Source organism: Perca fluviatilis, chromosome 6 (genome assembly GCF_010015445.1).
Source record: "Perca fluviatilis chromosome 6, GENO_Pfluv_1.0, whole genome shotgun sequence".
In the NCBI taxonomy this organism is placed as follows: Eukaryota; Metazoa; Chordata; class Actinopteri; order Perciformes; family Percidae; genus Perca; species Perca fluviatilis.
The window spans coordinates 42,730,892-42,758,875 of NC_053117.1; the positions used below are offsets into that span (position 1 = coordinate 42,730,892).

General features: G+C 42.4%; 1 protein-coding gene across 1 annotated transcript in view; it reads right to left on the reverse strand.

Moving 5' to 3' along the window:
- Window positions 1-27,984, reverse strand: part of LOC120561114 — a 146,227-nt gene that overhangs the window by 67,529 nt on the left and 50,714 nt on the right. The window contains exons 6-8 of the mRNA XM_039804064.1: window positions 17,066-17,347; window positions 15,215-15,607; window positions 705-836 (exon numbers count right to left, since the gene is read on the reverse strand). Of these exons, the coding sequence (XP_039659998.1) occupies window positions 705-836; window positions 15,215-15,607; window positions 17,066-17,347 (807 nt within the window). The remainder of the gene's footprint in view (window positions 1-704; window positions 837-15,214; window positions 15,608-17,065; window positions 17,348-27,984) is intronic.

Sequence of the window (27,984 nt, forward strand, 5' to 3'; positions counted from 1 at the left end):
GGGGAGACACAGAAGAGCCAGTGCAACAGTTTAGTTATTGTCATTTAGTACATTCTACAGGAAATGTGAATGCACGCTTAGCGATGCTAACCATGGCACTGTGTACATTAAAATAGACCTGACCTTGTTTTTGGGTGCTCTACGTGTTTTCAACTTAAACTTTGACCCTCTCACTGGGTTTTCACTTCATCAAAGTTAATTGGAACAATTTTCGTCTCGTTCAGAGTTCGGTAGCACCTTGCCAACCAAACTAGCTAGCGCTAGCATTAGCTGGTAATGTTAATTTAAGGGAAAGTTTGCAGATTTTCTATGTACTTTTGTATATGCTGATAAACAGCAGTTCCCGGAGGTCCACATTTACCCACAAGTAAAACTAACCAGAGACTTAGGGCATTTAGAAGATTAATAAGGTTTTCCTAGATATATTTACAATATACAGGGGGTTTCTGAGCAATTACAAGAACAGAAGGATGTAGTGAAGTGTATAGCACAGAATATATCAAAGTATAAAAGTTCTACTAAATGTACAGCTTCTCACCTGTGTGAGTTCTCAATTGGACCAACAAGCCACTATTTTGGCTGAAATCTTTTCCACGTTTTGCAATAATATGACTTCTCACCTGTGTGGATTCTCAGGTGTTTCTTCAAACCTGAATTATACTTAAAGTCTTTCCCACATGTGTCACATATGAAATACTTTTTACCTGTTGGAGTATTAGGGTGAATCTCTGACACCTTAGTGTTGTCTAAGTTGTTGCTGTGACTTCTGCTCTTGTTTTGTCTCTTCTTTGGTTCTGGCTCTGCATTTCTAGTTGATCCTGAGTCTCCATGCTTGCCTCCTTTCTGATCTTGGCTCTCAGCTTCATCAGAGTTGTGAGAGAGGAGCTGGTGGTCACTGTTTGCTTCTGATGCCACAGAGGTTAGAACTGGCATGTTGAGCTGCTGGTCAGAGAGAACCTCCTCCTCCTTACAGACATGTTGCTGTGGGAGCTCTGGAGGGACAGACAACAAAAGAAATAGGATACTATGGTTATTGGAGAAAAGAACAGAACACTTGGTCTCTTTTTCCTGAGACCATACACTATAAAAAAAAAAAATGGACGGAGCTTCAGGGGGCCAAAAAGTGAAGCCAATGCTGCAGCTCCTTAAAGTTGAATTCTCTCTAATTTTCAGCAGGCTCCAAAAAGAAGTCTGTTGACCCTACTTCTCGTTTAATTCATTACTCAGTAAACATTATCATAATGACTTTATGTTGTCAATCGATAGTTTGGGGGATGTTTCAGGACCTGTCAAACAGGATAGAGGCTTTAATTATTGTAAAATCAAACATTTCAATCTGATGTGTTAAACAGACTTGTCCCACACAGTACAGGGATAAACTGAATAGTCCAGGTGATATGTTTACTTTTTCATAAAAGCATTGCATTGGTATACTTGTACAGTTCGGGGCCCTGAACATTATCAGACATGGAGCCATGGCAGAAATGCTTTGTGGTGGCCATTTATCTTTCCGATGTAACCCCATTATGTATTTAGCATCATATCCCCCTAACCAAACATGAAAACACACAATCGGTGCTGTCTACCCCGATATTTTTACGGTCAACGATTAGTTGGACCTAAGACCTATAACTGAATAGATATTTATTTATTAAATATAAGGACCAGTTGTTGATGTGTTATTACTTGGGGCCCTCCAGTTTGGAAATCACTAGGGATGCACCGAATATTCGGCGACCGAAAACTTTTGGCCGAAAATGGCCCAAAAGGGTATTTTTGGTTTTCAGCCAAAATACTTTTATCACCGAAACAATACGGCCGAAATGTTGTGATGAAGCAAACAGAAACCGCGACCTGCACGTAAGTCAGTACCCGATCCGTTCCACCTGCAAAGCGTCTCCTCAGCAAAATGGTTGAGACGGACCATGGAGTGAAAACAATGAAAACTACGCTCTTAGAGTCTGTCAGCACACGTTTCAGTGAGATCTATTCAGATCCTCTGCACTTCATCGCAACTGTACTTGATCCGCGTTATAAAGACAATTACTTGGATGCGGAAATAAAGCAGGGCGCACGAAAAAATGATCCAGGCCGCGATGGATGCGGAGAACCCGCGTGGAGACGGAGACGGAGCAGCGCCCAGCGCAGGAGGAGATCAGAGCGCAGAAACAAAGACTGGTCTCTCTGCACCAGATGAGGGGCATGCACCCTCGTTGTCTGATATGTTCAGTGAAATCCTGCAAGAAAGTGCCTCAAATAATAATAATAACAACAACAACAACAACAACAACAACAACAACAATAGGTAAGCTATTCTGTTCTCAGGCTACTATATACTGTATGTGACTATCAGACTGTAGCCATATTTCTGCTAGATATTTTTTTAATTAAACTTTAATATTAATTTATACAATTGCAATGCCTTGATTTTAGTAAAGTTAGTACACAGTCATAGACATAAATGCAATGGTACTAATAATTGGCATAATTTTTTTCGGTGTTTCGGTTTCCTCTTTTTCGGTTTTGGCCAAGAATTTTCATTTCGGTGCATCCCTAGAAACCACTGTCTGAATGTTTTAACCATTAATCAATTACTTTCAGCTAACCATTTAAGCTGCTTATGCAGTACTTTCAGGTTACTATTATAACCCTTTCTCCACTTCTTTTAGCTACTCATTACAAGTCTTTGGTACTACTTATTACCAGCTATTTATTTCTACTATTTATTCATTATTTTTAGCTAAACTTCTGTGCTCGCTTGCTTTCTAGTCTTCATTCACTCCTACATAACTGCACTCTCTGTTGTTTACATGTTACAGCTGAAATATTCTATCATATTATAATTAACATTTTTAATTAAATGAGTTAACTTTTCTGATAATTTCCCCCCCCTTTTTTTTTTTTTTTTTTTAATAATATCGCGATATGTTAAAACTTCCTAATCGCAATTTCCTAATCGCAAAGGCTGTGACTCGCGAGAGCAAATCAGTCTGCTCGCCGCAGAGAAAGCATCAACTTAGCACACTAACGCTACGCCGTACCTTGTGCTGATTTCTGTCATTCAAACAACTCTGAGTTGAAGTTTAAAACTTTTACAGCCATTTTAATAAAATGAAGGGTTTTATTCGGGCTCGAGTCCATACATGCAGTTAATGGGTACATGCACGCAGAACTGAAGGCTTGGTTAGCAACGATTATCTCTGATTAGCGGTTAGCTCCAGTTAGCGGTTAGCTCCATTATAAATGTATGGAGAGGAGGAGCTGCCACTGAGAGGGGTAACAATCAGACTGATAAATGACGTTCGGGGAGCTTTTACAGCAGGGTGGCCGCGTTGTTTCAACTGTTTTATTAGTACAGTTAATCCCACGGCAAGACCACCAGCAGCATGCTATTGCTAACTTAACAATAGCCTCTCTGAGCAAGACGCAACATTGATGGTGTCATTCACATGGCACGCAACTTCATGAGGGAGGGGCTGGAGGCAGCTCCTCTCCGTGCGCTGTAAAAAATACACCGTCGTGTGTGTTTGTGTGTGTGTACACACACACACACACACACACACACTATATATTTACTTATTTAACTGTCTAGTAAAGTTCAAAGACTGTTTAAAAAGTGTGGTAAAGCCACATATTTGTTTTTATATTTCTGCAATCTGCACTTTAGTTTGTGTGATTTGTTTCTGACTTTCATATGAATGTTTACACCAGGCTTGGTCAGTGCTCAATATACTACTGTGACTGAAGTAGTTAAATAAAAGATGTCATTCATATAAATTCATGCATCACATACAGGCCTGGCCTCCAGGAAAGAAGAGTTCGTTTAATCTGTCTAATCTTGTGTTGTTCATACTATACAATGACTTATTGCTTGTCTTTGTTGAATAATACAGAAGACAAAGAGCTTAAAAAAAATAATCGCTTATCGAATCGCAATCGCAATATTTGGGGAAAAAAATCGCAATTAGATTATTTTAAAAAATCGTTTAGCCCTAGTTGGGATTCAGTGTTCTACACAACAAAGGCTTGTAGCCAGGAGGGCATTATATTTTCACCTTTCTCAACATCATTAAATCAGCTCATTGTGAGACAGAACAACCTTTCAAACACAAGGTAGGAGCTGCAAGCACTTTTTGAGTGAAAAGTGCATTTTATGGGTTGTATTGCTCATTTAAAAAGGTATATTATCAACAGTTAAAGGGTTCTGGGTGGGCTATAATTAGGGCTGCACAATTAATGGCAAATGTATCCAAATCGCAATATGGACTAGTGCAATATCAAAATCACAGGGGCAATATTTGTTAATGGCCAAATATGTGTCAAACCATTCTGAATTAGGTATTGTGGTGCTGCAGAGACGGCCCAGCCTACAAATCCTACAGACTAAAGAAAAAAAATCTTTATTTGGTACAGATCCTTGCAAAAGTCATACTATAATCTAGGGGTGGTACGGTTCACAAAACCCACGGTTCGGTTCGTATCACGGATTTAGGGTCACGGTTTTCGGTTCAGCACGGTTCTTGTTATTTTTTCTTTTAATCTTTAACACTCCAGAATATTCAGCATATGATATATAGCTAAAATTAGCATATTGAATGCATGTTGCACAAAACATGCACACAGTGGCAGTTCTATATTGTTTTATTTCATCATAGGTACCATGAAATCCAAAATGTTCCCACACACCAGACTATAAACGACGCTGGTGCATCCTCCAGCTCTGGGCAGCCCCTTTCCCACTGGACATTTCTGCAGGTGACGTACGTGACCGCAGCGGCACCCCACCCAACTTGAGGAGCGGTCGGCCCGGTGTCTCTCAAAATCTGATGAAAATCTTTTAAACTGACCTTTGTCGATCTGAAATGAAGACAGATTCAGCAACTGCATGGCCTATTTCTCGCTTAAAATGTTTTCAGAAACACGTTTCGGTGAACTATTTTAGTACAATATGAGATCGTATTCTGAACGAGCCGCCATGACAGTCTGGCTTTGAAATTTGGGACCAGCCAGACCCATGTGATGCAATCGTCCAATCAGCTGCCATGGGTTGCGTTTGTCACGCCCGTCCCACTCGTCATTTAGTGTTTTAACATAGGTGTATAAAGTGGGCACTACGGCAGTAAGAGGTTAGTGCAGCTTAACAGTGTACTGACGAACCGTGCGGTACACACACGCTCCGAACCGAGAGGTTCGGGTGTTTTTTCATGAACCGTACCACCCCTACTATAATCATTTCCATTTCTTTGAATTTTAATAATTTCAATGGAAATGAGAATAATCATACAAAAAGGATCATTCCCTCCACTATCGTGAATCATATCGCAATCACAATATCAGCCAAAATGATCTCATTTAGATATTTTCCTCATATGGTGCAGCCCTAGCCATAATGTATGAAATATAAGCCTCCCTCATTAAACCAAGTCATTTCCAAGGTAGGAGGATGGTTCTAATCAGGGCACAGGGCGCTCCTGCTGACTGTAATCATTTGTTGGCACAACAGGGACTCCGTAGGCATCTGTGGTTATAACCATCATTAAAATAACAGCATGTAAACACACCCAGGGACATCGTAAGGCCTATTTAGGGGGGCTGAAGCTACCCCAAAAGTTTCTAAGCCCCCCTAAATAATAATAATAATAATAATAATAATAATAATAATAAGCACAACAATAACAATTTGATTTATACTCATTGATATTTAGACGTAACAAATGATATATATAGCTACAAAAAATAGCCAAAAAGTCGCAAGTTAGACAGAAGTACAGAGAGTTGTTGTGCTATCAGGATGATGCACCGTACTGTCTCGTCGCATGGTGTGAACCGGCAGCTTTCAGAGCGTTGCAGACCGGAGCGTTGCAAGTAACTGGGGGATTCATCTCGTCTCGTTGCTACTCTTTGGTCTGAAGTCGCTATGCACCCCCTCCACAAACACACACACCGATACACGTTATTGGTGAAAGGAAGATTGATTACATGTAGTCAGGGTGGGAAATGGCGGGTATTTTTTCAAAGTGGCGGGTGACTTTGCCTTGTTTACCAGCCACAGTGGCGGGTGGATTGTAAAACATTCCTTGTAACGGATTGGACAGTTTTTGTGAAAGAATGCTGTTGTTAAGTAACAATGCACAATTCTTATATGAGTCGCGTTACGTTACTGCTAATGAATCCCCAAAATGTCCAGATTTTGCTGCTTCATAATAAAAACATTCAAATACCAACATAACGGAGGACCTTTATTGTGAAGAACTTACAGGAAATGAAACCGTTCACAGCCGGGGCTTTGACCACGCATAGTCGAGTAGCTAGTTTTCACCACGCTAGTCCGTGACACATGTAGCTAGCTAGCTGAGCTGAGGTACAGACGAAAGGAAAATGATCTGTTAAAAAATGTGGCGACATATCCCCGGTGTTAAGAGGCCGCCGCGGAGTCAGCAGTAGCTATGGCTGTACAAACAGTTGAGAGCGAAGTAAAGAAAAAGAGAAGGTACTTCTCGAATAAGTGGCGCATTGACAAACGTACAGCGAAAGACCGTTCAAAACATTTCAGACCGTCCTGCCAACCTGTAGACATTTTAACGTCAATGTAGACTAACGATGTTTAAGGAGCTGCTGCCGTTTTAATCCTGTCGGCTCTCTGGTGCTCAGTTCTACCCCGCGACTGACGAGACAGACACACACACACACACACACACACACACACACACACACACACACACACACACACACACACACACACACACACACACACACACACACACACACACACACACACACACACACACACACACACACACACACACACAGGATGCAGGAAAGACCGGAGATGAGACCATAGACAGTATATAATGGACCAATAGACCCCGTTGCTCTGGACGGAGACCAGTGAAGGATATTAAAAGCACTTTTCCGGTGATCTCTTGCTTTACTGCGCAGCCTCCAACTGACGGAGACAACGTAAATGTGACGTGAGCAACCTGTCTGAAAGTGTGAAGTCTTCTGGTAGCTGTGCCGAGAAAATCTCAATCATTCCCAATCTTACAGAGACGGAGAGTGTAGGTATATGTAAGGAGATAACATAACTTTGTAGCAACAAAATGGCGCCATCGGAGGTTCGAGTTCTGAAGCGAAGCTTACCCCCTTGGATGAGACGTACAGGATGACCTAAATTGAGGACAGCTACACTTGTTATTGTAAGACCAATGATAAGTTTAAGTCCAATAAGTCCTTTATCAAACCGTATGAATGTGTGTCTCAGGCCAGGATAGGAAATTAACTAACAATGTAAAGATCAACAAGCTACTGACACATAATAAATTTATATTAATAAAATATGTATTAATAATAAGTAACTTAATAAAGCAATTAAAAGTATGCTAGTGCACTTTCTTTTATAAATTTGAATTCTGGAAAAAGCCACTTTGGCTGGTGGGCAAAAAAGTTAATTTCCCACCCTGCATGTAGTACAGAGTGAAATTGTAAGTTGTTTTTAATGACCTGCTTACATTTAGCTACGTTTTTTTGAGGTAAAGGAAAGGGGATATTTTGGTCTGCTATGGAAAACTAAAGTCTAGCTAGAGTGAATGAGGGAAATACAAGAAATGGTTAACTTAGCAAGCTAATCACAACTCTTTATTCATTGCCAATAATATAGCCTATCTCTATAGTAGGCCTATTCTAAAACAATATCAATCCCCATAGAATGTTGTTGTCACTGAAAACTAAATGGCATAGGGTCCCTGTTAATGCTATTGTACCGCTGTGTCCTTCAATTTATTGAGCAGAGGAGATGGATATTGGAAGATATTTCAGCAGAGAGAGAGAGAAGCAGGAGATTGGCAGAGCAGTTGATTCTGATTGAGGTCAGTAGTGGTCTATAGGTCTATAGGATTGTTTTGTAAAAAAAAATATGTGTTGGGGGGGGGGGGTTTTTTTTTTTTTTTTTTTTTTTATATTTTAATATAAATATTATATATGATAGGTTTTTTTTAACCAATTTAACCTTCTGCATTCATTAAATAAATATGTAGATGTTGCCTAAAGGCTAAACATCTACATAGGCTGTAGTTTAAAGATGAGCACATGCCCACAGATACACATGTGAAAATAAAATGAAAGGAATCCTACATACAGTACATACAGTATATACAGTAGTCATTACTCCAAATATTTTATTCCTTCTGCCATCAGGTTATTGTATTTAGACAGTAGCCACTTTAAATAGGATCCGTATTAATATCTTACATGATAAAGTATGCAGTGATGCCTATTTTTTTTCTTTTTCTTTAACTGCCATTTGTCATATTTGTTTAACTTACCAACTTATTAGCTGTCTGGCCTCTGTCAGTTTTTGGACATTTTGGATGTTGTTTCATGTGACTAATTTGCATTTCGAAGTCATGAAATTAGCATGAGGGTTTTGTTTTATCTTAAAGGATAAGAACGAAGGAACAGAGTAGAAATGGAAGAAGAGGATAGGTCTGTCACTTTTGACTTGTTAACATCTTGGTTTCTTGACTGGTGGTTGACATAAGTGGAGCTCTAATACAGTAACGAAAGATGTGAGTGCAAAGATTTTGCAAACGCAAGTTACAAATACCCTGGGGGCTAAGCCCCCACCCCCTGTCTTTCAATCCTAGTGACGTCCCTGAACTCACCTATCCTGTGTAACATATAGAACCAGGATTCAAATAGTAGCGGTTAAACTCACCTATCCTGTGTAACATATAGAACCAGGATTCAAATAGTAGCGGTTAAACTCACCTATCCTGTGTAACCTGATTTCTGGTCTCCAAACGCCATCCAACAGTCTGCGCTGCCGAGCGATCTCTTCCTCGTACTCGACGATAGTTTTTTCAACAACTCGGAATATTTCTTCAGCAGCAGCAGTTAGTCGCTCGGTGACAAACTCTCTCAAACACTCAACTGAAGACATTGTTGCTTAGTTCCAGCTGAAAGAATCATCTGCTCTACGACTACAATACCGTCTTCCAGCTCATTCAACAGCAGCATGCAGCTAACGCTACGGCCAGCAGCCTTGTTTACTTCCGCTGGCTGTCACACTCATTAAGGTCCGACGGTGGAAGTAAGAACTCTTTTCGTTCCGCTTTCAACTGATGGCGTTTTATTTAAACTTGTGTGTTTAACATCAGCAGTAAGGATGTACTTCGACCTCTCTTCTTTCCAGAAGGACAGCTGCTCATTTCGACATTTATTTAACGCTTCTTTGCTTCTGTTCCGTCCTCCTCTGGTTTATTACGGTAGCTGATTGTTGGAACTGAGAACTGGTTGTAAAAGTCAACATGAAGCTGGAATATTGAGCTGGGGTGTATGCCGAATTTTATAATAGACTACATTGGTCTAATTGGATTACTATTCCGAGTTATATTTTTTCATATTTTTCGAGTTATGGACGCTTATCCTAATGTGTTCAAATTGATAAGTGAGTTTGGGGGGTTACCGTTTAAAAAACATATCAAATAACAGCATTAAATGCAGATTTCAGACCACACCCATTCACACAGACATGTTGAATTTTCAGAAGCAGCAAACTCACTAAAACTTTATTGAAACTGAGTCCAGATGAGGAGTAGTGTCAGAGGCATTCAGCAGCAGAACAAAGAAGAGGACAGGACAGTGTTTTGGATGATTTTAGGAACCAGACGCTGCAAGAGGCAGTCCGGGGTAACACAGCCCACCTCCACTAGTAGTCTTACCCGGTGACAGAGCAGCAGGCTGGATTGTCCACAGCAATATTTCCACAACAACAAAAACACAGCACAGCAGTCTCTGAACTCACGTTGGGAGTTTCGTTGAAGTTGGATGTAGTCCAGTTTGTTTAATGAGCGGATACTTGCAAGCAGGATTGGTGAACAGATGGCTGGCTAGCGTTAGCTTTCCACCGGCACACTCGTTCAACGCTCCCCGCTGATGAGGTCTCTTTACCGGCCAGAGGAATCGAGCACCACCGCTGGTCTCCATGCAGGCAAAGCTCACGTAGTGTGTGGAGTATTGCGTCTGTAATAAAGTGTCCTGCATATTCTCCGATGTGTTCCAATGTATCCTGGTGGTACACGTGTGCAGTAGTTTCAATGCACATAATTGTTGTTCTAAAATTTCCGTCGGGATGAACAGTTTCTGCTCCTGCTGAGAAGCTAAGTGAGGATTCAAGATGGCTGACACTCGTTTTTTTCTCGGCAATCTCCGGAAAAAGCCGCCAGTCCAACCCCCTATGGGCTATGCGGAAGTGGCTCCTAATACAGGCTGTAGTCTTTTGCCTCTTTTGCCTCTCATTCAAAAATACTACCAGGTTTCTACTGATACAAAGCTTAATGCTAAATCGGTGACACAAAGACCTCTACGGAGAGAATTGATGTCAAACAACACAACATGACGGCAAAGAGACACGACTAAAGTTGACTCTTTGAGACTGAGAGTTTATGTGTCCTGGGTGGCTCAAATATGTTTTACTGCTCCAGATATTTTAATTTTTACGGCCAAAACTGTCTCTTTTGATAGTAAAGGTTGCTGCCCGCTGGCCTAGTTGAATGTGAGTGGACATCTGAAGAAAGAAACTTGAAAAGTATCTGGGAGAACACAAATTCAAAGTGTTGTGCAGTGTTGTGCCTGAACGCATCATTGAACGATAGTTCATGAACTCGTTCATATTTTGGGGCGAAAGTGAACTGAACGTACCATATTACTGCCTGATGAACGTTACCGTGAACTCCTTCATTCTGGTGTCAGTCTGTGAACGCCACGCTCTCTCAGTTTAACTTCGTCCAATAGGGCGCCAGATTTCTATAGAGCCTTCCAGGCCAAAACCACGGCTAAAACACACCGTAAACAGGCCTTCATATGTAGCGGAAAAAACACCCAATCTGGCAACACCAGCCACCAGTGTCTCACCGCCACATGGGTCATCAAAACAGAAAGCAGCGTGGAGGCTCCGTATGATCATTTAAACACGTTTTATGACGAGGTCGGTGAGGATGGAAAAATCTTACATTTCTGTGCAAACTTTGCCCACCGGCTTTCAAAAAGTCCCATCCACAGCACACCTGAAACGGCACGTTGAACTGAAGAACCCGGCTAGCCTTACAATTTAGAAAAATAATAGCTCGCAGCAACATATGGAAAAAAAGAACTATGAACTAATTCATTTTTGGAACTGTGAACTTATTTATTTTATGTATGAACTGAACTAGTTCATTTTAAAATTTATCAACTGAACTTTTAACTAGTTCATGTAGAAAGTAAACCAACACTGCAAACAGGAACATGCATGTGTGAAAAAGCTTTCTTAGGCCGGTTACACACTGGAAGCGTGGCGTGAGCGTGTCAGCTGCGTGGCGTGTCCGTTTATATTTCGGCTCCCATGGTAACAGGTCAGAGCTTACACACTGCCGGCGTGAGACGCGTGCAGCTAGAAATAGAACCGACGCCTATTTTTCACGCGAGACGCGAGCATGTTGGAAGCGTTTCCAGGCAAAATAGAATAGGAAAATATGTTTATATGTCATTTAGACACAAATACATATTAATAAATGACATGTTGATGTTTGAAAGCCTCTAGATTTTGATATAAATGCAGATATATGAATGTAAGTTAAATTATGTGTAGCCTATTTTGCCGTCAATACTGCCGACGTTGTCTTTGCTGTAATCAGATCAGTATATATTTATGTTTAACATGATACTTCATTTTATCAATGGGAAACATCCGTGTGTCCAGACAAGGCTAGCAGCAGCAGCAGCGCCGCGTCAGACACCTTTCTGGTGGGGAAAGACGTAGAAAACGCCACGCAGCTGACAGGCAGCTGACACGCAACAGAAACGCCACGCTCACGCCACGCCGGCAGTGTGTAACCGGCCTTATCTGTCGCCAGCAGTAAATATTCTCTTCTGTGAAATCATTCTCAGAAACCTCTTCTGAATTACATCTAGTTTGGTAACAAATGAAGGATATGTAACATTATTACACAGGTTGATTTACAATTAGACTAAAGAGATAAATAAGAAGAACAAACCTTTCTCAAGATACCAAACATCTTCAATACTGTTTCTCCACTTTAACCTTTCATCTACAGTCATTCCTCAGACTTTAGTTTGCACCCCTAACATAGAGTAAGAACTATCAAATACTACTCAAGGTACATGGATTTTAAGTCCTTGTTAAAAAAAATAAGTGATTCTGTGATACTTAAATGGAACATTTGGCAAAACCAACAACCATCAAGTTCACATCATTACTTTAACAGCCATACTGTCCACTCACTGTGAAACTCACTTTTGTCCTTGATTTGGGAGATTAAAAATGTTTGAAAAACTTATTATTAACAGAAGTAATAGATATACAAAGGGAAACTTTACATTAAAGCTCCATTGTGTAATGTTTTGAGTCGCTTCTTAGCAAAGAAACCCTTTGTTCTTTCACAAATATGTGCTCATTCATGTGTAATTACCTCCACCAACTTATCAAAGTATTCTCGTACGCGTAGAATCTGCCATCCAGAATCATTCAGAATACATACGAGCGACTTGCTCGAATGACAGCCGCCATGTTGCGCCTCCATCTTTAAAATACATTAGCCAAAGAGGGACATACGTCCGCCTTTCACGCTTTTAAACTCATACCCTGTTTACACGTAAATGGTTATTTTTTACAAACAGACATTTCCCTTTGTTTTTCCTTCCTTTACACGCAAACGGAGAACTCGCCTCTGAAACCGAGTATTTCTAAAAACTCCAGCCAGAGTGGAGATTTTTTAAATCTTCGTTTGCATGTAAACTGAGACAAACGGAGGTTAAGGCAGCAGAGAAAGAGGAAGTGACTGGTTGCTGTTGTTGCTATTTTTGGGATTCTGATTGGCTAATCGTTACACTGCCACCTACAGGTTTGGCGTGCTCTTGGCTGCATTGACGGCATATATATATATACACACACACACACACACACACACACACACACACACACACACACACACACAGGTATGTGTAAACAAACACTTTTCTGAAAACTAACAGCTGTGCATGATGTTAGTTTTGAAAACTAAGAGGTTGAAATGTCCGTTTATGAAAATAGCCGGCCACGTGTAAACGTAGCATCAGTGGCACAGTAACGAATGCCAGGGAGAAGATAACAGGGTCCCCAAGGAAGTTAAAAAGAGAATTAAAACGACAACAAGACAGATATTGGAATGGCTTTTTCAAGATGGAAAGAGCTCATAAGGAGCAAGGATTTTAAAAAGGGACACCAAAGTTGCCTGCTTTCTTTTCAAAAGGTAATTCTGCCTATTTGTGTAAATTCAAAGTTTTATAGTTGCTTGGCTGACTATAGCATGGTTGTGCATAACGGTAGAATGACATGTAGGATACTTTTCCTTGCGTCGATGAAAAAGGATTGTCTTCCTTGTCACATAAACATAATCATATGTGTTGTGATTTCCCTGGCAGACAACTCACATAATGGAGTTGGAAAACAGACTAGCTCCAGTTAGAACAGCTGCGTGTAAACGATGGAGATACTAAGAGCTCATTTTGGTTTCATTGACATGATTGTTCATACTGCTCAGAGAAATATATTAAAAACACAAACCTCCATTACGCTGTAAACATTGCTTTACACTATTAATCTCTTTCAATATACAGAATAACAATAGCACTGATACTTTACTAACATTAGCTTGCATATGTTTGGGAACCTGATAGCTGATGTTAGCAATTAAATGGTACCAAAATAACGTATAACTATTATTACACTGGAAGGAACACTCACGGATGAAGTTGTACTTCTTGGAATAATACGGCCACCAACCGTAGGAGTTAAAAAGCGTTCGGAATGGGAGGGGCTAGAAAGTAATATTTAGTTGTTTGTCATATACAATTTCACCGCTAGATGGGAGAAATTCTTACACAGTGTAGCTTTAAATGATTGACATCGCTTCTCACATGGCCAACAAGACAATATTTTGACTAGAGATTGCCCGATACCATTTTTTGCTTCCCGATACAGATTCTGATACCTGAACTTGCCTATCGGCCGATATCGAGTACCAGTCCGATACCAGTGTGTAATATATTTTATTATGTTTTAACAACTGTATACTACTATACCTGTATGGATGTGATATTATTTCTAACGTTCTTTTATTATGCAGTTTGACACACAGTTATAATGGAAAAAGAACATAAACTACTTTAACATAGATTTTCTTTAGGGCTTTATTACGTGGTATCGGATCGGTGCATAAACTCCAGTACTTACCAATACCGATACCAGTGTTTTAGGCGGTATCGGAGCCGATACCGATACTGGTATCGGAACATCTCTAATTTTGTCCAAAACATTTTCCATGTTTTGCAAGAAAATCGCTTTTCACCTGTGTGTGTTCTCATGCTTATTTAAAGCTGAAGAGTCATAGAATCGTTTCCTGCAGGTCTTGCAAACGTACGGCTTCTCACCTGTGTGGGCTCTTCTCATGTGGACCGACAACTCACTATTTTGCCCAAATTGTTTTCCACATGTTTTGCAAACATACTGTTTCTCACCTGTGTGAGTTCTCATGTGGACATTAAATGCATCCTTAAGTCTAAACTCTTTTCCACATGTTTTGCAGGAATATGGCTTCTCACCTGTGTGAATTCTCATATGCTTTATTAATGCTGAAGAGTGAAAGAATCTTTTCTCACAAGTCTTGCAAATGTACGGCTTCTCTCCTGTGTGGATTCTCATGTGGACCAACAAGGCACAACTATGTCTGAAATTTTTCCCACATGTTTTGCAAAGATAAGGTTTCTCACCTGTGTGTGTTCTCATGTGGACGTTAAAAGCATCCTTATGTCTGAAATCTTTTCCACATGTTTTGCAAGAATATGGCTTCTCACCTGTGTGAATTCTCACATGCTTTATTAATGCTGAATTGTCACGGAATCTATTTCCACAGGTCATGCAAACGTATGGCTTCTCTCCTGTGTGAGTTCTCATGTGCACCAACAAATTATTATTTAGCCCAAACACTTTTCCACATGTTTTGCAAGAATAAGGCTTCTCACCTGTGTGGACTATAAGGTGTGTCTGGAATGCTGAATTATACTTAGTCTTTCCCACATGTGTCACATATGAAAGACTTTTTCCCTGTTTGAGTTTTAGGGTGAATCTCTGACACGTTAGTGTTGTCTACGTTGTTGCTCGTAGTTGATCCATGCTTGCCTCCTTTCTGATCTTGGCTCTCAGCTTCATGAGAGTTGTGAGAGAGGAGCTGGTAGTCACTGTTTGCTTCGGATTCCACAGAGGTTATAACTGGCATGTTGGCTACAGACTCCTTCTCTGCTGCACATAGAGTGTCATCATCAGGATTGAAGTTCAGAGTCTGACCTTCACTGTGGTCCCTTTCCTCATAAGTAGGAGTCAACATAAAGGTATCAGTCTCCTGCTTCAGTACAAGCTGCTCTCCCTCCTGACTGGTGCACAGTTCCTCCTGTTCATCTTTAATCTGTGGAGGCTCTGGGTCTTCTTGGTCCAGACTGGAGTTCCTCTCCTGAATACAGAGCTGCTGGTCAGAGAGAACCTCCTCCTCCTTACAGACATGTTGCTGTGGGAGCTCTGGAGGGACAGACAACAAAAGAAATAGGATACCACTGTTATTGGAGAAAAGAACAGAACACTTGTTCTCTTTTTCTTGAGACCATAGACTGTAAAAATAATGAATGGCGCGTCGGGGGCAAAAAAGTGCCACCACTGCTGAAGCTCATTTAAGTTGCATTCTATCTCATTTTCAGAAGCGGGCGAGTCAACTGACTCCAAAAATATGTCTGATCTATAAGAGTATAAAAGAAAATGAATCTACTTCTCACTTAATTTTACAACCAGTTTCAAGTATTCTTCAATACAACAGCATGATGTTGATTTAGTAAATGACGGTCCTATTTATTTAGAAATAGACGATAAAACAGGGGATGATTTAGGGCATGGCTACACAGCCACCAGAGGCTTAGGCTGCCTTTAGACTAGACCACAAAATGCAGCTTGATTTCACAGAGAAAGAAAGAGAAGGACGGGCTGTGCTTCGTTGTTTGGCAAACAGTCGGCTGCCACACAAACTCCTCGGCAGTTCAGTGCTTGCATTATTTTTTAAATCCTCATAGTGTTTCAAGTCTTTCTTGTGGCAGCGATAGAGGCACTGATGTTTCCTGTTCTCACACTGCCTCAAAACGGACTGACAAGTCTGATTTCCGCTTACGTGATAGGCCACCGCAGCGTGACGCGGGGTAGCATTTCTCTCAAAGTTGAAATCGGTCTCAACGTTCCACCAAAGCCCACCGCTCCCCCCCCCCATCTTCCCCACAGCAGCCCCTGCCGCACCATCAAAAGAAATTACTGGAAAAACCTGTGTTTTGGCTGCACAAGAAATGTGAATGCACGCTTAACGATGCTAACCATGGCACTGTGTACATTAAAATAGACCTGACCTGGTTTTTGGGTGCTGTACGTGTTTTCAACTTAAACTTTGACACTCTAACTGGGTTTTCACTTCAAAGTTAATTGGAAAAATTTTCGTCTCCGAAAAAGTATGTCTTGTTCAGAATTCGGTAGCACCCTGCCAACGAAACTAGCTAGCACTAGCATTAGCTGGTAATGTTAATTTAAGGGAAAGTTTGCAGATTTTCTATGTACTTTCGTACATGCTGATAAACAGCAGTTCCCGGAGGTCCGCATTTACCCACAGGTAAAACAAACCAGAGACCTAGGGCATTTAGAAGATTTAGAAGGATTTACTAGATGCATTTACAATATATAGGGGGTTTCTGAGCAATTACCAGAACAGAAGGATGTAGAGAAGTGTATAGCACAAAATATATCAAAGTATAAAAGTTCTTGTAAATGTACAGCTTCTCACCTGTGTGAGTTCTCAATTGGACCAACAAGCCACTATTTTGGCTGAAATCTTTTCCACGTTTTGCAAGAATATGGCTTCTCTGTGTGGAATCTCAGGTGTTTCTTCAAACCTGAATTATACTTTAAGTCTTTCCCACATGTTTCACATATGAAAGACTTTTTTACCTGTTTGAGAATTACAGTGAATCTCTGACATGTTAGTGTTGTTGTTGCTGTGACTTCTGCTCTTGCGTCGTCTCTTCTTTGGTTCTGGCTCTGCATTTCTAGTTGATCCTGAGTCTCCATGCTTGCCTCCTTTCTGATCTTGGCTCTCAGCTTCATTAGAGTTGGGAGAGAGGAGCTGGTGGTCACTGTTTGCTTCTGATACCACAGAGGTTATAACTGGCATGTTGAGCTCCTGGTCAGAGAGAACCTCCTCCTCCTTACAGACATGTTGCTGTGGGAGCTCTGGAGGGACAGACAACAAAAGAAATAAGATACTACTGTTATTGTAAAAAAGACAAGAACACTTAGCCATATGGCAGGGTACTGTTCATTAGGTGTGCACCGATCCGATATTAGGATCGGAAATATCGGCACTGATATTGAAAAAAAAGCTGGATCGGAAAGGCGGATTTTATTTATTTTTTTCCTCCGTAGCAGCACCGGGACCATGTTAACTGCGTACCCTTCTCACTCATGGTAGTAACTTGGGATACAACAAGATGGGATACAACAATTAATAACCCACAACTAGCTCTCTTTAAAAGGATAAAACACCATAGCATAAAACAATTTGTGACTTAAACAGTTTCTAACACTAATAATTTTACATTTACAACTGTACACCGCCCAACTGCATGCTGGGTAACATTATAGCTGCTAGCTAGCCAGGTAGCATAACAGTCTGTTAAGCTGGGACAGGCTCCGGTCGGTACTGCACATTCAAGAACTGAGAAGAAAGTTAGCTAGAGGATGAAGAAAGACCGGAGATACACCAGAACAACGTGTGCTCAAGTTTTTTGTTTCTAAAAAAACGGATATAATTTAGCCACTGTTGTTGCCTGTCGCTCTAGCTAACGTTACTCGGCCGTGCTAACGTTACCGTGCTAACGTTACTATGCTAACGTTAACAACATGCAGCGGAGCAACGTTATGAACGCAATCCACCTACGGTTTCGTTACAGACCGTTGAGAAAGACGGGTTCAGAGCAATGATTAAAACTCTGGATTTAAGATTGCCTCGCTGAAATACGTCCGCCAACTTACTAACATTATTCAAACAGCGAAGGAGGCTGACAGCGGAGCTCCGTTCAGTCGCCCACTACAACCACACTACAACAACCTAACTTACCTGTGGCCAAGGTAGTGTTTAGACAACTAGCTTACAACTACTTGGTTTTGAAAGGGAAACAATGTTAAAGTTGTTTGTATGTGTAGGCTATTCATTCATTTTGAGTTTATTTTACTACTTTGCACAATAAAAATAGTTTAGATTCTGTAACTGTTTCATGGATTCTCCTTCATATAAAGTTATTGTATAATGTCGTGGAGCCAAACGCATTAGTAAGAAAAGCTTTTAATAAACATGATGACATTAACATGTTTTGGGGATATTCTCCGTGAACCATCACCTTATCGTGGTGGAGAGGTTTGTGTGTCTCTGTGAACCTGAGGGCTGTGTTGTCTGGAGCTTTGTGCTCCTGGTAGGGTCTCCCAAGGCAAAGTGGTCTCAGGTGAGGGGCCAGACAAAGAATGGTTCAAAAACCCTATGGAAAAACAAGGTAGAGATGGAGTGACCCTGCCCGGAGGAAGCCCGGGGCCCCCGTCTGGAGCTAGGCCCAGATGGCGGGCTCGTCGGCGAGCACCTGGTGGCCGGGTTTGCCACGGAGCCCGGCCGGGCACAGCCCGAAAAAGCTACGTGGCTCCCATCTCTCCAGCCCATGGGCCCACCACCTGTGGGAGGAACCGCTGGGGTCGGGTGCGCTGTCTCATGGGTGGCAGTGAAGGTCAGGGGCCTCGACGGACCAGATCCGGGCAGCAGACGCTGGCTCTGGGGATGTGGAACGCCACCTCTCTGTGGGGGAAGGAGCCGGAACTGGTGCGGGAGGTGGAGCGCTACCGGTTAGATCTGGTGGGGAGGAGCTGCGGTGAGGAGCTGTGGTCTTAGGGTCTTAGGTGCCTCAAGGGGCGGTAACCCACGAACACCATGGTGGACACCGGTGGTCAGGGAAGCCGTCCGACTGAAGAAGGAGTCTTTCCGGGATATGTTATCCCAGAGGACTCCGGAGGCAGTTGCAGGGTACCGAAGGGCCCGAAGGGCTGCAGCCTCTGCCGCGAAAGAGGCAAAGCAGTGGGTGTGGGAGAAGTTTGGAGAAGACATGGAGATGGACTTTTCGGTCGGCACCAAGGTGCTTCTGGAAAACTGTTCGGCCACCTGCGAGAGGGGAAGCGGGAACCATCCAAGCTGTGTACAGTAAGGATGGGACACTGTTGACCTCAACTGAGGAGGTAATAGGCGGTGGAAGGAGCACTTTGAGGAACTCCTGAATCCGACTAATACTCCCCTCTATGTTAGAGGCAGGGCTGGAGGATGATGGGGGATCATTGTCAATTTCCCAGGCGGAAGTCACTGATGTAGTCAAACAACTCCACAGTGGCAAAGCCCCTGGGATTGATGAGATCCGTCCAGAAATGCTCAAAGCTCTGGGTGTGGAGGGGCTGTCCTGGTTGACACGCCACTTCAACCTTGCGTGGAAGTCTGGGACAGTGCCAAAGGAGTGGCAGACCGGGGTGGTGGTTCCCCTTTTAAAAGGGGGACCAGAGGGTGTGTGCCAATTACAGGGGTATCACACTTCTCAGCCTCCCTGGTAAAGTCTACTCCAAGGTGCTGGAAAGGAGGGTTCGGCCGATAAGTCGAACCTTGGGTTGAAGAGGAACAATGCGGAGATTCCGTCCCTCGGTGGAACAACGGACCAGCTCTTCACTCTCGCAAGGATCCTGGAGGGAGCCTGGGAGTATGCCCAACCGGTCTACATGTGTTTTGTGGATCTGGAAAAGGCGTATATGACTGGGTCCCCGGGAGATACTGTGGGAGGTGCTGCGGGAGTATGGGGTGAGGGGTCTCTACTCAGGGCCATCCAATCTCTGTACGACCAAAGTGAGAGCTGTGTCCGGGTTCGCGAAAGTCGGACTCGTTTCAGGTGAGGGTTGGCCTCCGCCAGGGCTGCGCTTTGTCACCAGTCCTGTTTGTAATATTTATGGACAGGATATCGAGGCGTAGTCGGGGTGGGGAGGGGTTGCAGTTCGGTGGGCTGGGGATCTCATCGCTGCTCTTTGCAGATGATGTGGTCCTGATGGCATCATCGGCCTGTGACCTTCAGCACTCACTGGATCGGTTCGCAGCCGAGTGTGAAGTGGTTGGGATGAGGATCAGCACCTCTAAATCTGAGGCCATGGTTCTCAGCAGGAAACCGATGGAGTGCCTACTCCAGGTAGGGAATGAGTCCTTACCCCAAGTGAAGGAGTTCAAGTACCTTGGGGTTTTGTTTGCGAGTGAGGGGACAATGGAGCAGGAGATTGGTCGGAGAATCGGCGCAGCGGGTGCGGTATTACATTCAATTTATCGCACCGTTGTGACGAAAAGAGAGCTGAGCCAGAAGGCAAAGCTCTCAATCTACCGGTCAGTTTTCGTTCCTACCCTCACCTATGGTCATGAAGGCTGGGTCATGACCGAAAGAACGAGATCCAGGGTACAAGCGGCCGAAATGGGTTTCCTCAGGAGGGTGGCTGGCATCTCCCTTAGAGATAGGCTGAGAAGCTCGGTCATCCGTGAGGAGCTCGGAGTAGAGCCGCTGCTCCTTCACGTCGAAAGGAGCCAGTTGAGGTGGTTCGGGCATCTGGTAAGGATGCCCCCTGGCCGCCTCCTTAGGGAGGTGTTCCAGGCACGTCCAGCTGGGAGGAGGCCTCGGGGAAGACCCAGGACTAGGTGGAGGGATTATATCTCCAACCTGGCCTGGGAACGCCTCGGGATCCCCCAGTCGGAGCTGGTTAATGTTGCTCAGGAAAGGGAAGTTTGGGGTCCCCTGCTGGAGCTGCTCCCCCCGCGACCCGACACCGGATAAGCGGACGAAGATGGATGGATGGATGGATGGGGATATTCTATGTACTCCCGACAGTAGAATAAGCCATTATAAACCTATATAAAAGGTGGCCCATTATCAAAGGCCCATTATTGTTATTTATTTAAATTTATTTTAAGAAGTTTGATTACATTATATTTTCGATTTGAATGCACAATTGTTTTTTAAATAACAAATAAATAAGAATTCAATACATTACATCTATGTTCTTTTGTCTTAGTAAAGTAATGTTTAGTTAGGAAGGTCTGGTGCCTTTAGTCTCTTCCACATGGTGGAAGTTATAATGCTCCACAAGCAGGGCTGGACTGGCCATCTGGCATACCGGGCATTTTCCCGGTGGGCCGACGGACTTTTGGGCCGAATCGCCGATATAAATAGGCCTTTTTTAATTTTTTTGGCCGGTCCGGCCCATAAAGAAGTCACAGCGGCCCATTGGTTAATTTTCTTTATTGGCACTGGCCTGACCCAATGAAATCCAGGAATCCCCTTCCCCACTCCGGGCCGCAAATTTACGAATCCCACTATGGCCACGCCTCCCGGCCCTGAGACGTGAGCTGTAATAGTTATGCTGGAAGTTAAACATTCACGTTATAATGGACAAACGACCACCAAGTGCAAGGGAGGTGCAGAGAAATTAGAGGAGAAAAAGATTAAGAATCTACAGGCGGATTCCTCAAAAATTTCGGACGTTTGGGTCTGTAGTAGCTGCTTCAACATCAGCATTACCTGAAGTAGAGGAGGAGAGGTGGCAGGCTATAGAAGCAGAAACAACGATGTCAGGGAAGAAGGCGAGGAGGAGGCATATACTGTCTATGGGAGGAGGCGAGTGAGGAAAAGATGGAAGAGAGAGTAGATGACGATGTGGTAAGGAGTAGGCAAATTAACACAGACTCTCAGGAAGGGAGGGAGGCTGTGTGTGTGTGTGTGTGTGTGTGTGTGTGTGTGTGTGTGTGTGTGTTCGTGCGCGCTCACGCGCGAGTGTGTCACGTCATAACGACAACAAGCAGTTTGGCTGTAACATTAAAGTTAGTGGCTGTCAGGTAACAGCTTAAGCTTACATTGAAAATGCTAGCGGTTGGCCTGTTGGGTAGCTGAAAAGTCTGTGGATCTATAAAATCAGTGATGATACAAGCATCAGTGTTCCTTGAATAGCTTAATTAGCTTCTCTTGTATTGCTGCTCTTTTCCAGGGTATATACTACTCTCAGCTTTATTGTAGCTTTTAGGAAGGGTTATAGTTATGGTTATTGTATTTAGCAGACACTTGTGTCCAAAGCGACAAAATATGAATCTTACAATAGTTAAAATTAACAGTAAACCGTTTTTAAAGTTGCTAAGCCAATATTAAGCAAAATAGTAATAATAAAAATAATGACAATACAATATCAAATATCAATAATAAAAAATTATAAAAATACCATAAATATACAAATCATAACTCTAAGAATGAATGATTTAAGTGTAAGATCAACAGATAAGTCTTGAGTCCCCTCTTGAAGGATCCAAAATGATCACATGAACGCTGAACACTAGGCAACTCATTTAATGGAACGCACGCATATTTTAAGAGGACTGTCTGCAGGGAATTTGTCTGACCAATCACGATGGGTGTGGGCCGCCTGGCCCAAAAATGCCAGGGCCGATTTTTTGTCCCAGTCCAGCCCTGTCCACAAGAGATTGCGGGTGTAATGTAACACGCTCGCTGACCGGGGTGTCACTCACACACACCGGCCACGGAGCAGGCAAAGGAGAAGGAGAGCAGCTATCTTAGGAAACGGACAGCGGCCGACGTGAAGACACCCGCCTATTAACTCAATAATAAAGCCATAAAGTAGGCTACCTTTCTACTCAGGACAGCGCCACTTCTCACAAATAGAGATAGGATTGAAGATGAGAAGTTTAACTAACACGTAACCGCGACCAGCGCTCACACGCTCCACTTAGCAACAATGCTAAGTAATGCAATGTTTAATTTTAAATGAATGTAGCCTACTGGCCGTTTGGCACACGTGGATGCTCAGTATTTTCTCGTGGGTGCTGCAGCTCCGGACTACCCACGATATCGGTGCCTATAATACCATTCGAATTTCATGTTATTTTTTTTAATTAGTTTTTAAGTAGAAAAAAATATTTATGCAAAGAGATATAGAAAAAGAAAAAGTGCTTCCAGACTCAGGTCATTTGGAGCAAGCAGCGAAATCCTGTCTCTTTTCTTTGTGTCAACAACTCAAAGCATCCTGCAGTACGGAGCCTTCGGCTCATCTGAAGGCTTCTGGGAATCTGTTCCAGATTGGTGGTCCACTCAGTGGAGAACACGTTCATTGAAAGCCACGTACTGCACACCGTCAGACTGGCTGACAAAATCTCCCTGTACTCTTCCCATGTGTTGCATGGGGAGTAACAACTCCTGCCCTCTGGGAGGCGCTATTGGGTTCCAGACTACAGAAAGGAGAAATGTAAATACTCATTTGTTCCTCTGTCAATATCTCTGCTGAATCAACACAGGAGGGCAAAGAAGTGACAGTTTCCCCTCCCCATTCATCTCTATATTTATGGCTATTTATGACCACTCTTGCAGGGCTGGGCCCCCCTCATATTAAAGTGATGGTTCAGAGTAATTTCACCCTAGGGTCCTTTGCACCATGACCTCGAGCCAAACACCCCCCAGAAACTTTTTTCACCTGGGTCGAACATTGGGAGAGTTAGCGTTATCAGTTGAATAGCTTAGTGCAGGCGCTAATGGATCCAAGAGTGTATCTCATAAGTTACCCCACTAATAATGCCCGAAATGATACCAAACTTCTACACTAGTACAAATAGGTTATGTACTCATAAAACGATGGATTGGAAAGTTTGTAAGTACACCAGAAGTTTATGTAAATAACACTTGCCTGCTGGCTTCTGCTCTCTGCTGCTACTGCTACTGGCAGTAAGATGAGTTCTTAGGGACGTCTACAAATTAAAACACCGAAAAGAGATACAACAGAAATATTTATTAATTTAACTTATTTTTTAAAAGTGCTGTAGTACAACTAGCAGGAGACAAGTTATAATTGAGTTACGTTTGGAGACATTACCTTATTTAATCATTAAATTAATAAATATTTTGTAATGTACAAGATACACTCTTGGAATCATTAGCGCCTGCACTAAGCTATTCAGCTGATAACACTAAAGCGTGTTTTACAGTAACCGCAGCCCATATGCGCGTGCATATGTGACGTCATGAAATCGCCGTGACTATTTATACCTGCGCTGGTGGTCGCGACACTAGCTGCAGTCTTCTCCTGAACAGCGGTGGCGCTAATGAGCAAAGGCTACCGATGTTGCTCTTTCTACGGACTAGAAGAAGAAGAAAAAGGTAAACAACGGCAGAACTGGCAGCAGCATTGCCGTCAATGCTTCGATGACATACTTCGTCGGATCAAGCTCATCTCAACCCAGTAAGTTTACAAGAGAGACTTGCAGTCACTCTGAGTCTTGGTATCACGTTGTCGGAGAACTCATTCAGGCCTCCTGTTTCCGCTTTGTCGCGCGCCACTGAAAAAAAAGAAAGAGCCGTGCGCGACCTCGGCTTGCGCGCCGGCAGGATATTACGTCATTTTGACGTCACGATGGCACGCGCCAACTTGGATGCAGCTAGTATAATTCACCTTTTACTCTCCCAATGTTCGACCCAGGTGAAATAAGCTTCTGGGGTTTTTTTTGGCTCGAGGTCATGGTGCAAAGGACCCTAGGGTGAAATTACTCCATCACTTTAATTATCTATCTATCTATCTATCTATCTATCTATCTATCCATCCATCTATCCATCTATCCATCCCAATTGTGTAATTATTCATTAGCCTATATAAAAGTGGATATTGTTATTTTGTCATACTTGTTGAATTGTAAATGTTTAGGTTGGTTTGGTTAGCAATCCTACTACTATATCTACCTAAAGTGAGGCTGAATGTTTTAACTATTAATCCATTACTTTCAGCTAACCATTTAAGCTGCTTATGCAGTACTTTCTGGTTACTATTATAACCCTTTCTTCACTTCTTTTAGCTACTCATTACAACTCTTTGATACTACTTATTACCTGCTATTTATTTCTACTATTTATTCATTATTTTTAGCTAAACTTCTGTGCTCGCTTGCTTTCTAGTCTTCATTCACTCCTATATAACTGCAACCTCTATTGTGTACATGTTACAGCTGGAATATTCTATCAAATCATAATTTAAATTATCAAATGATAACCTTCTCTCTGATCTTTCCACAACCCCCCTGGCAACAGCGTAACTAACCCTTGGTTGGGATTCAGTGTTCTACACAACAAAGGCTTGTAGCCAGGAGGGCTTTATTTTATCACTTTTCTCAACATCATTAAATCAGCTCATTGTGAGACAGAACAACCTTTCAAACACAAGGTAGGAGCTGCAATCACTTTTTGAGTGGAAAAGTGTATTTTATGGGTTGTATGGCTCATTTAAAAAAGGTATATTATCAACAGTTAAAAAGGTTCTGGATGAGCTAAACGCCCGATTTCTCACGCTGAAGTGTCAACCCAGTCGGTCAAATACCTGAAAGATGAGTTTATCTATAGATCTACTGGTTGAGCCACTCGTGATCGACTAGTTATGCTTTCAGAGACAGTGAAGGGGTTCAAGAGCGCTCCCTGTCTGTGGAATTTTCTAAATGTTCATTCAACATTAAATACAGACCCATCCGTCGCTTTGTGTCCACTCGCTCTGTAAAAATAGAGGTGAGCAGCGAGGCTGGTAAGTGTAGCAACTTCAGTTCATTTTTGTGGACTCGCTCTGCTGTGGGCAGTGACGCGTTGCCTCCGTGCTCTACCTCCGATGAAGAGCAGCGTACAGCCACCTCTAAACTTTGTCAGAGACCCAAATGGGCCTCTGTGTCTGTCAGACGGTCTGAATGAGATACTACCATATCAGCAGAGCAATAACATGCACAGCAGACTAGATTACAACTCTCCAAATCTCTGAGAACTCAGATGGGAGTAGGGTTGGGCATCGTTTGGATTTTAACGATTCTGATTCCAATTCCGATTCTTCCTTTTGATTCCCGTTCTTATGGATTCTCGATTCAGATTCTTTTCAAAGGTGGAGTTGAAACGGGTCACATGCCTATTTTCACAAATAAGAAGTAAAGTTTTACTTTGATTCAATGGTGGTTTGCAGTTTTACAGGGCTTTTTCAATGTAAAATAAAGCCAGACTAGAGCGCTGCTTACTGTGCTCCAAGGATGCAACACAACAAGCGCCTGGCCGCTACGGAAACCAAAACTTGCACATATTAAATTGGGAAGCGATGATCGGATTTGAAACCAAATCCTCTAAACGATTCCAAACGATTCCAATAAAGAAACGATTCCACTGGAATCATAATTTTCAAAATGATTCCAAGTAAGAATCGTTTCTCGATGTCCAACCCTAGATGGGAGGAGTTATAGTTTGAATGTTGTAAACATGAGCATACATTTTGCTAAAACACATCTGAGCTATTGAAAACCAGGGTTTATAAATTATGTATGATTCACATTAATAAGTGCCACATGCACATTTAGCGATTTACTTACATAAAGAGATTTACTTCCCCAACAAAAAGATGCAAAAGAGAAAATTAGGCCTACGTGTGTTGACTACACACATCTACAAGAGAATAGTTGAAAGTAATACAGAATGCCTGAGGGCCTTATTTTTCTATATTTTCGATTGTTTCCTGCATAAATTGATGTAGAAAAGGGTAGAAATAGGTGCATACAAATTCAATGTTTAATGCAAAAAATTATTAGCCTAGAAATCTAGACGCACCCTAGCGGCAGCAAATTTAATTTGCAGCCAGGGGGGTCTAGGCATTTTCCGTTCGCTTGCTAGCTGGAAAAACCAAACTCTGGTCAGGCCAATCACATCGTGTATAGCAGCCATAGTCAACTGGTGGCCCATGGGCCACATGCGTTAAAACACACACACCGCTGAGACAAGATGTGTGTGCGTTAAAACACGCAGCACCTGACTGGGAACGATACAGAGAGGATAACCAACGGCCGCTGGAGCAGATGAACTCACGCTGGTCTCTTTTCTGTAAATAGGCTACAATTAAACCTTCGTGAGTTAAAAGCCAATACTTATCAATGCACTCCCCTGTGTAGACCGGCATGAACCTGTAGGAAGCGATATTTCAATCTGCTCTGTCTGCTCAGTCCACTCTTGTCCACGCGCTGTTTTACGCAAACACAGCTCTACTCTGCAAATAGCACATTTTTTACAAACAAGCTAAAACAAAAGCTGTTGGTTTGTAGTCTAACTGTTTATCTTAGTTTGCCGGGAATCTGGAAATTTGGACAAATTCGGGTAAACTTAACTGCTGGCTAAACACACCATCCTCTCTGCTGGAGCGGTACATCTATGGAGGTATTTTAAGACCAAAACTAATACATGTGGCTATACTTAATATGCACGTGAATGACGTGATCGTTATGTTCGCGTTCTTCATTCTTGATGATGATGATGCTGGTTGTATTATTTTGCAACAGCATCTTTCATTGCAAATGAGGCATACATGACGAGTGCATAGCTTGCTTATCAGTCATTCATCATTAAAGCTGGGCTTTTCCACGTCAACTTTTCCCTACAGCCTCTTTGACAGCGACATGTTTACCTGACAACAGCCGTTTCTTTCTGCAAGCATTTTCCACCAATCAGGACGCTGCATACTACAACCATGTTTCCATAATCACAGACTTTAACCATCACTCCTCAGTGAACTGCCTCCTAGTCTGAGATCTTTTTCTAGTTAAAGAGCCAGTTATCATTATGGAGTTTCCATGTTTTTTAGGAGTTTGCTCACACTAATACATGTAAAAGAACATTAAAAGAAAATTTTGAACAAGAATAGGCATATTAGGTATAAATTCATTTTATTTTATTTATTTGAAAGTGGATGGATGTGGGGCT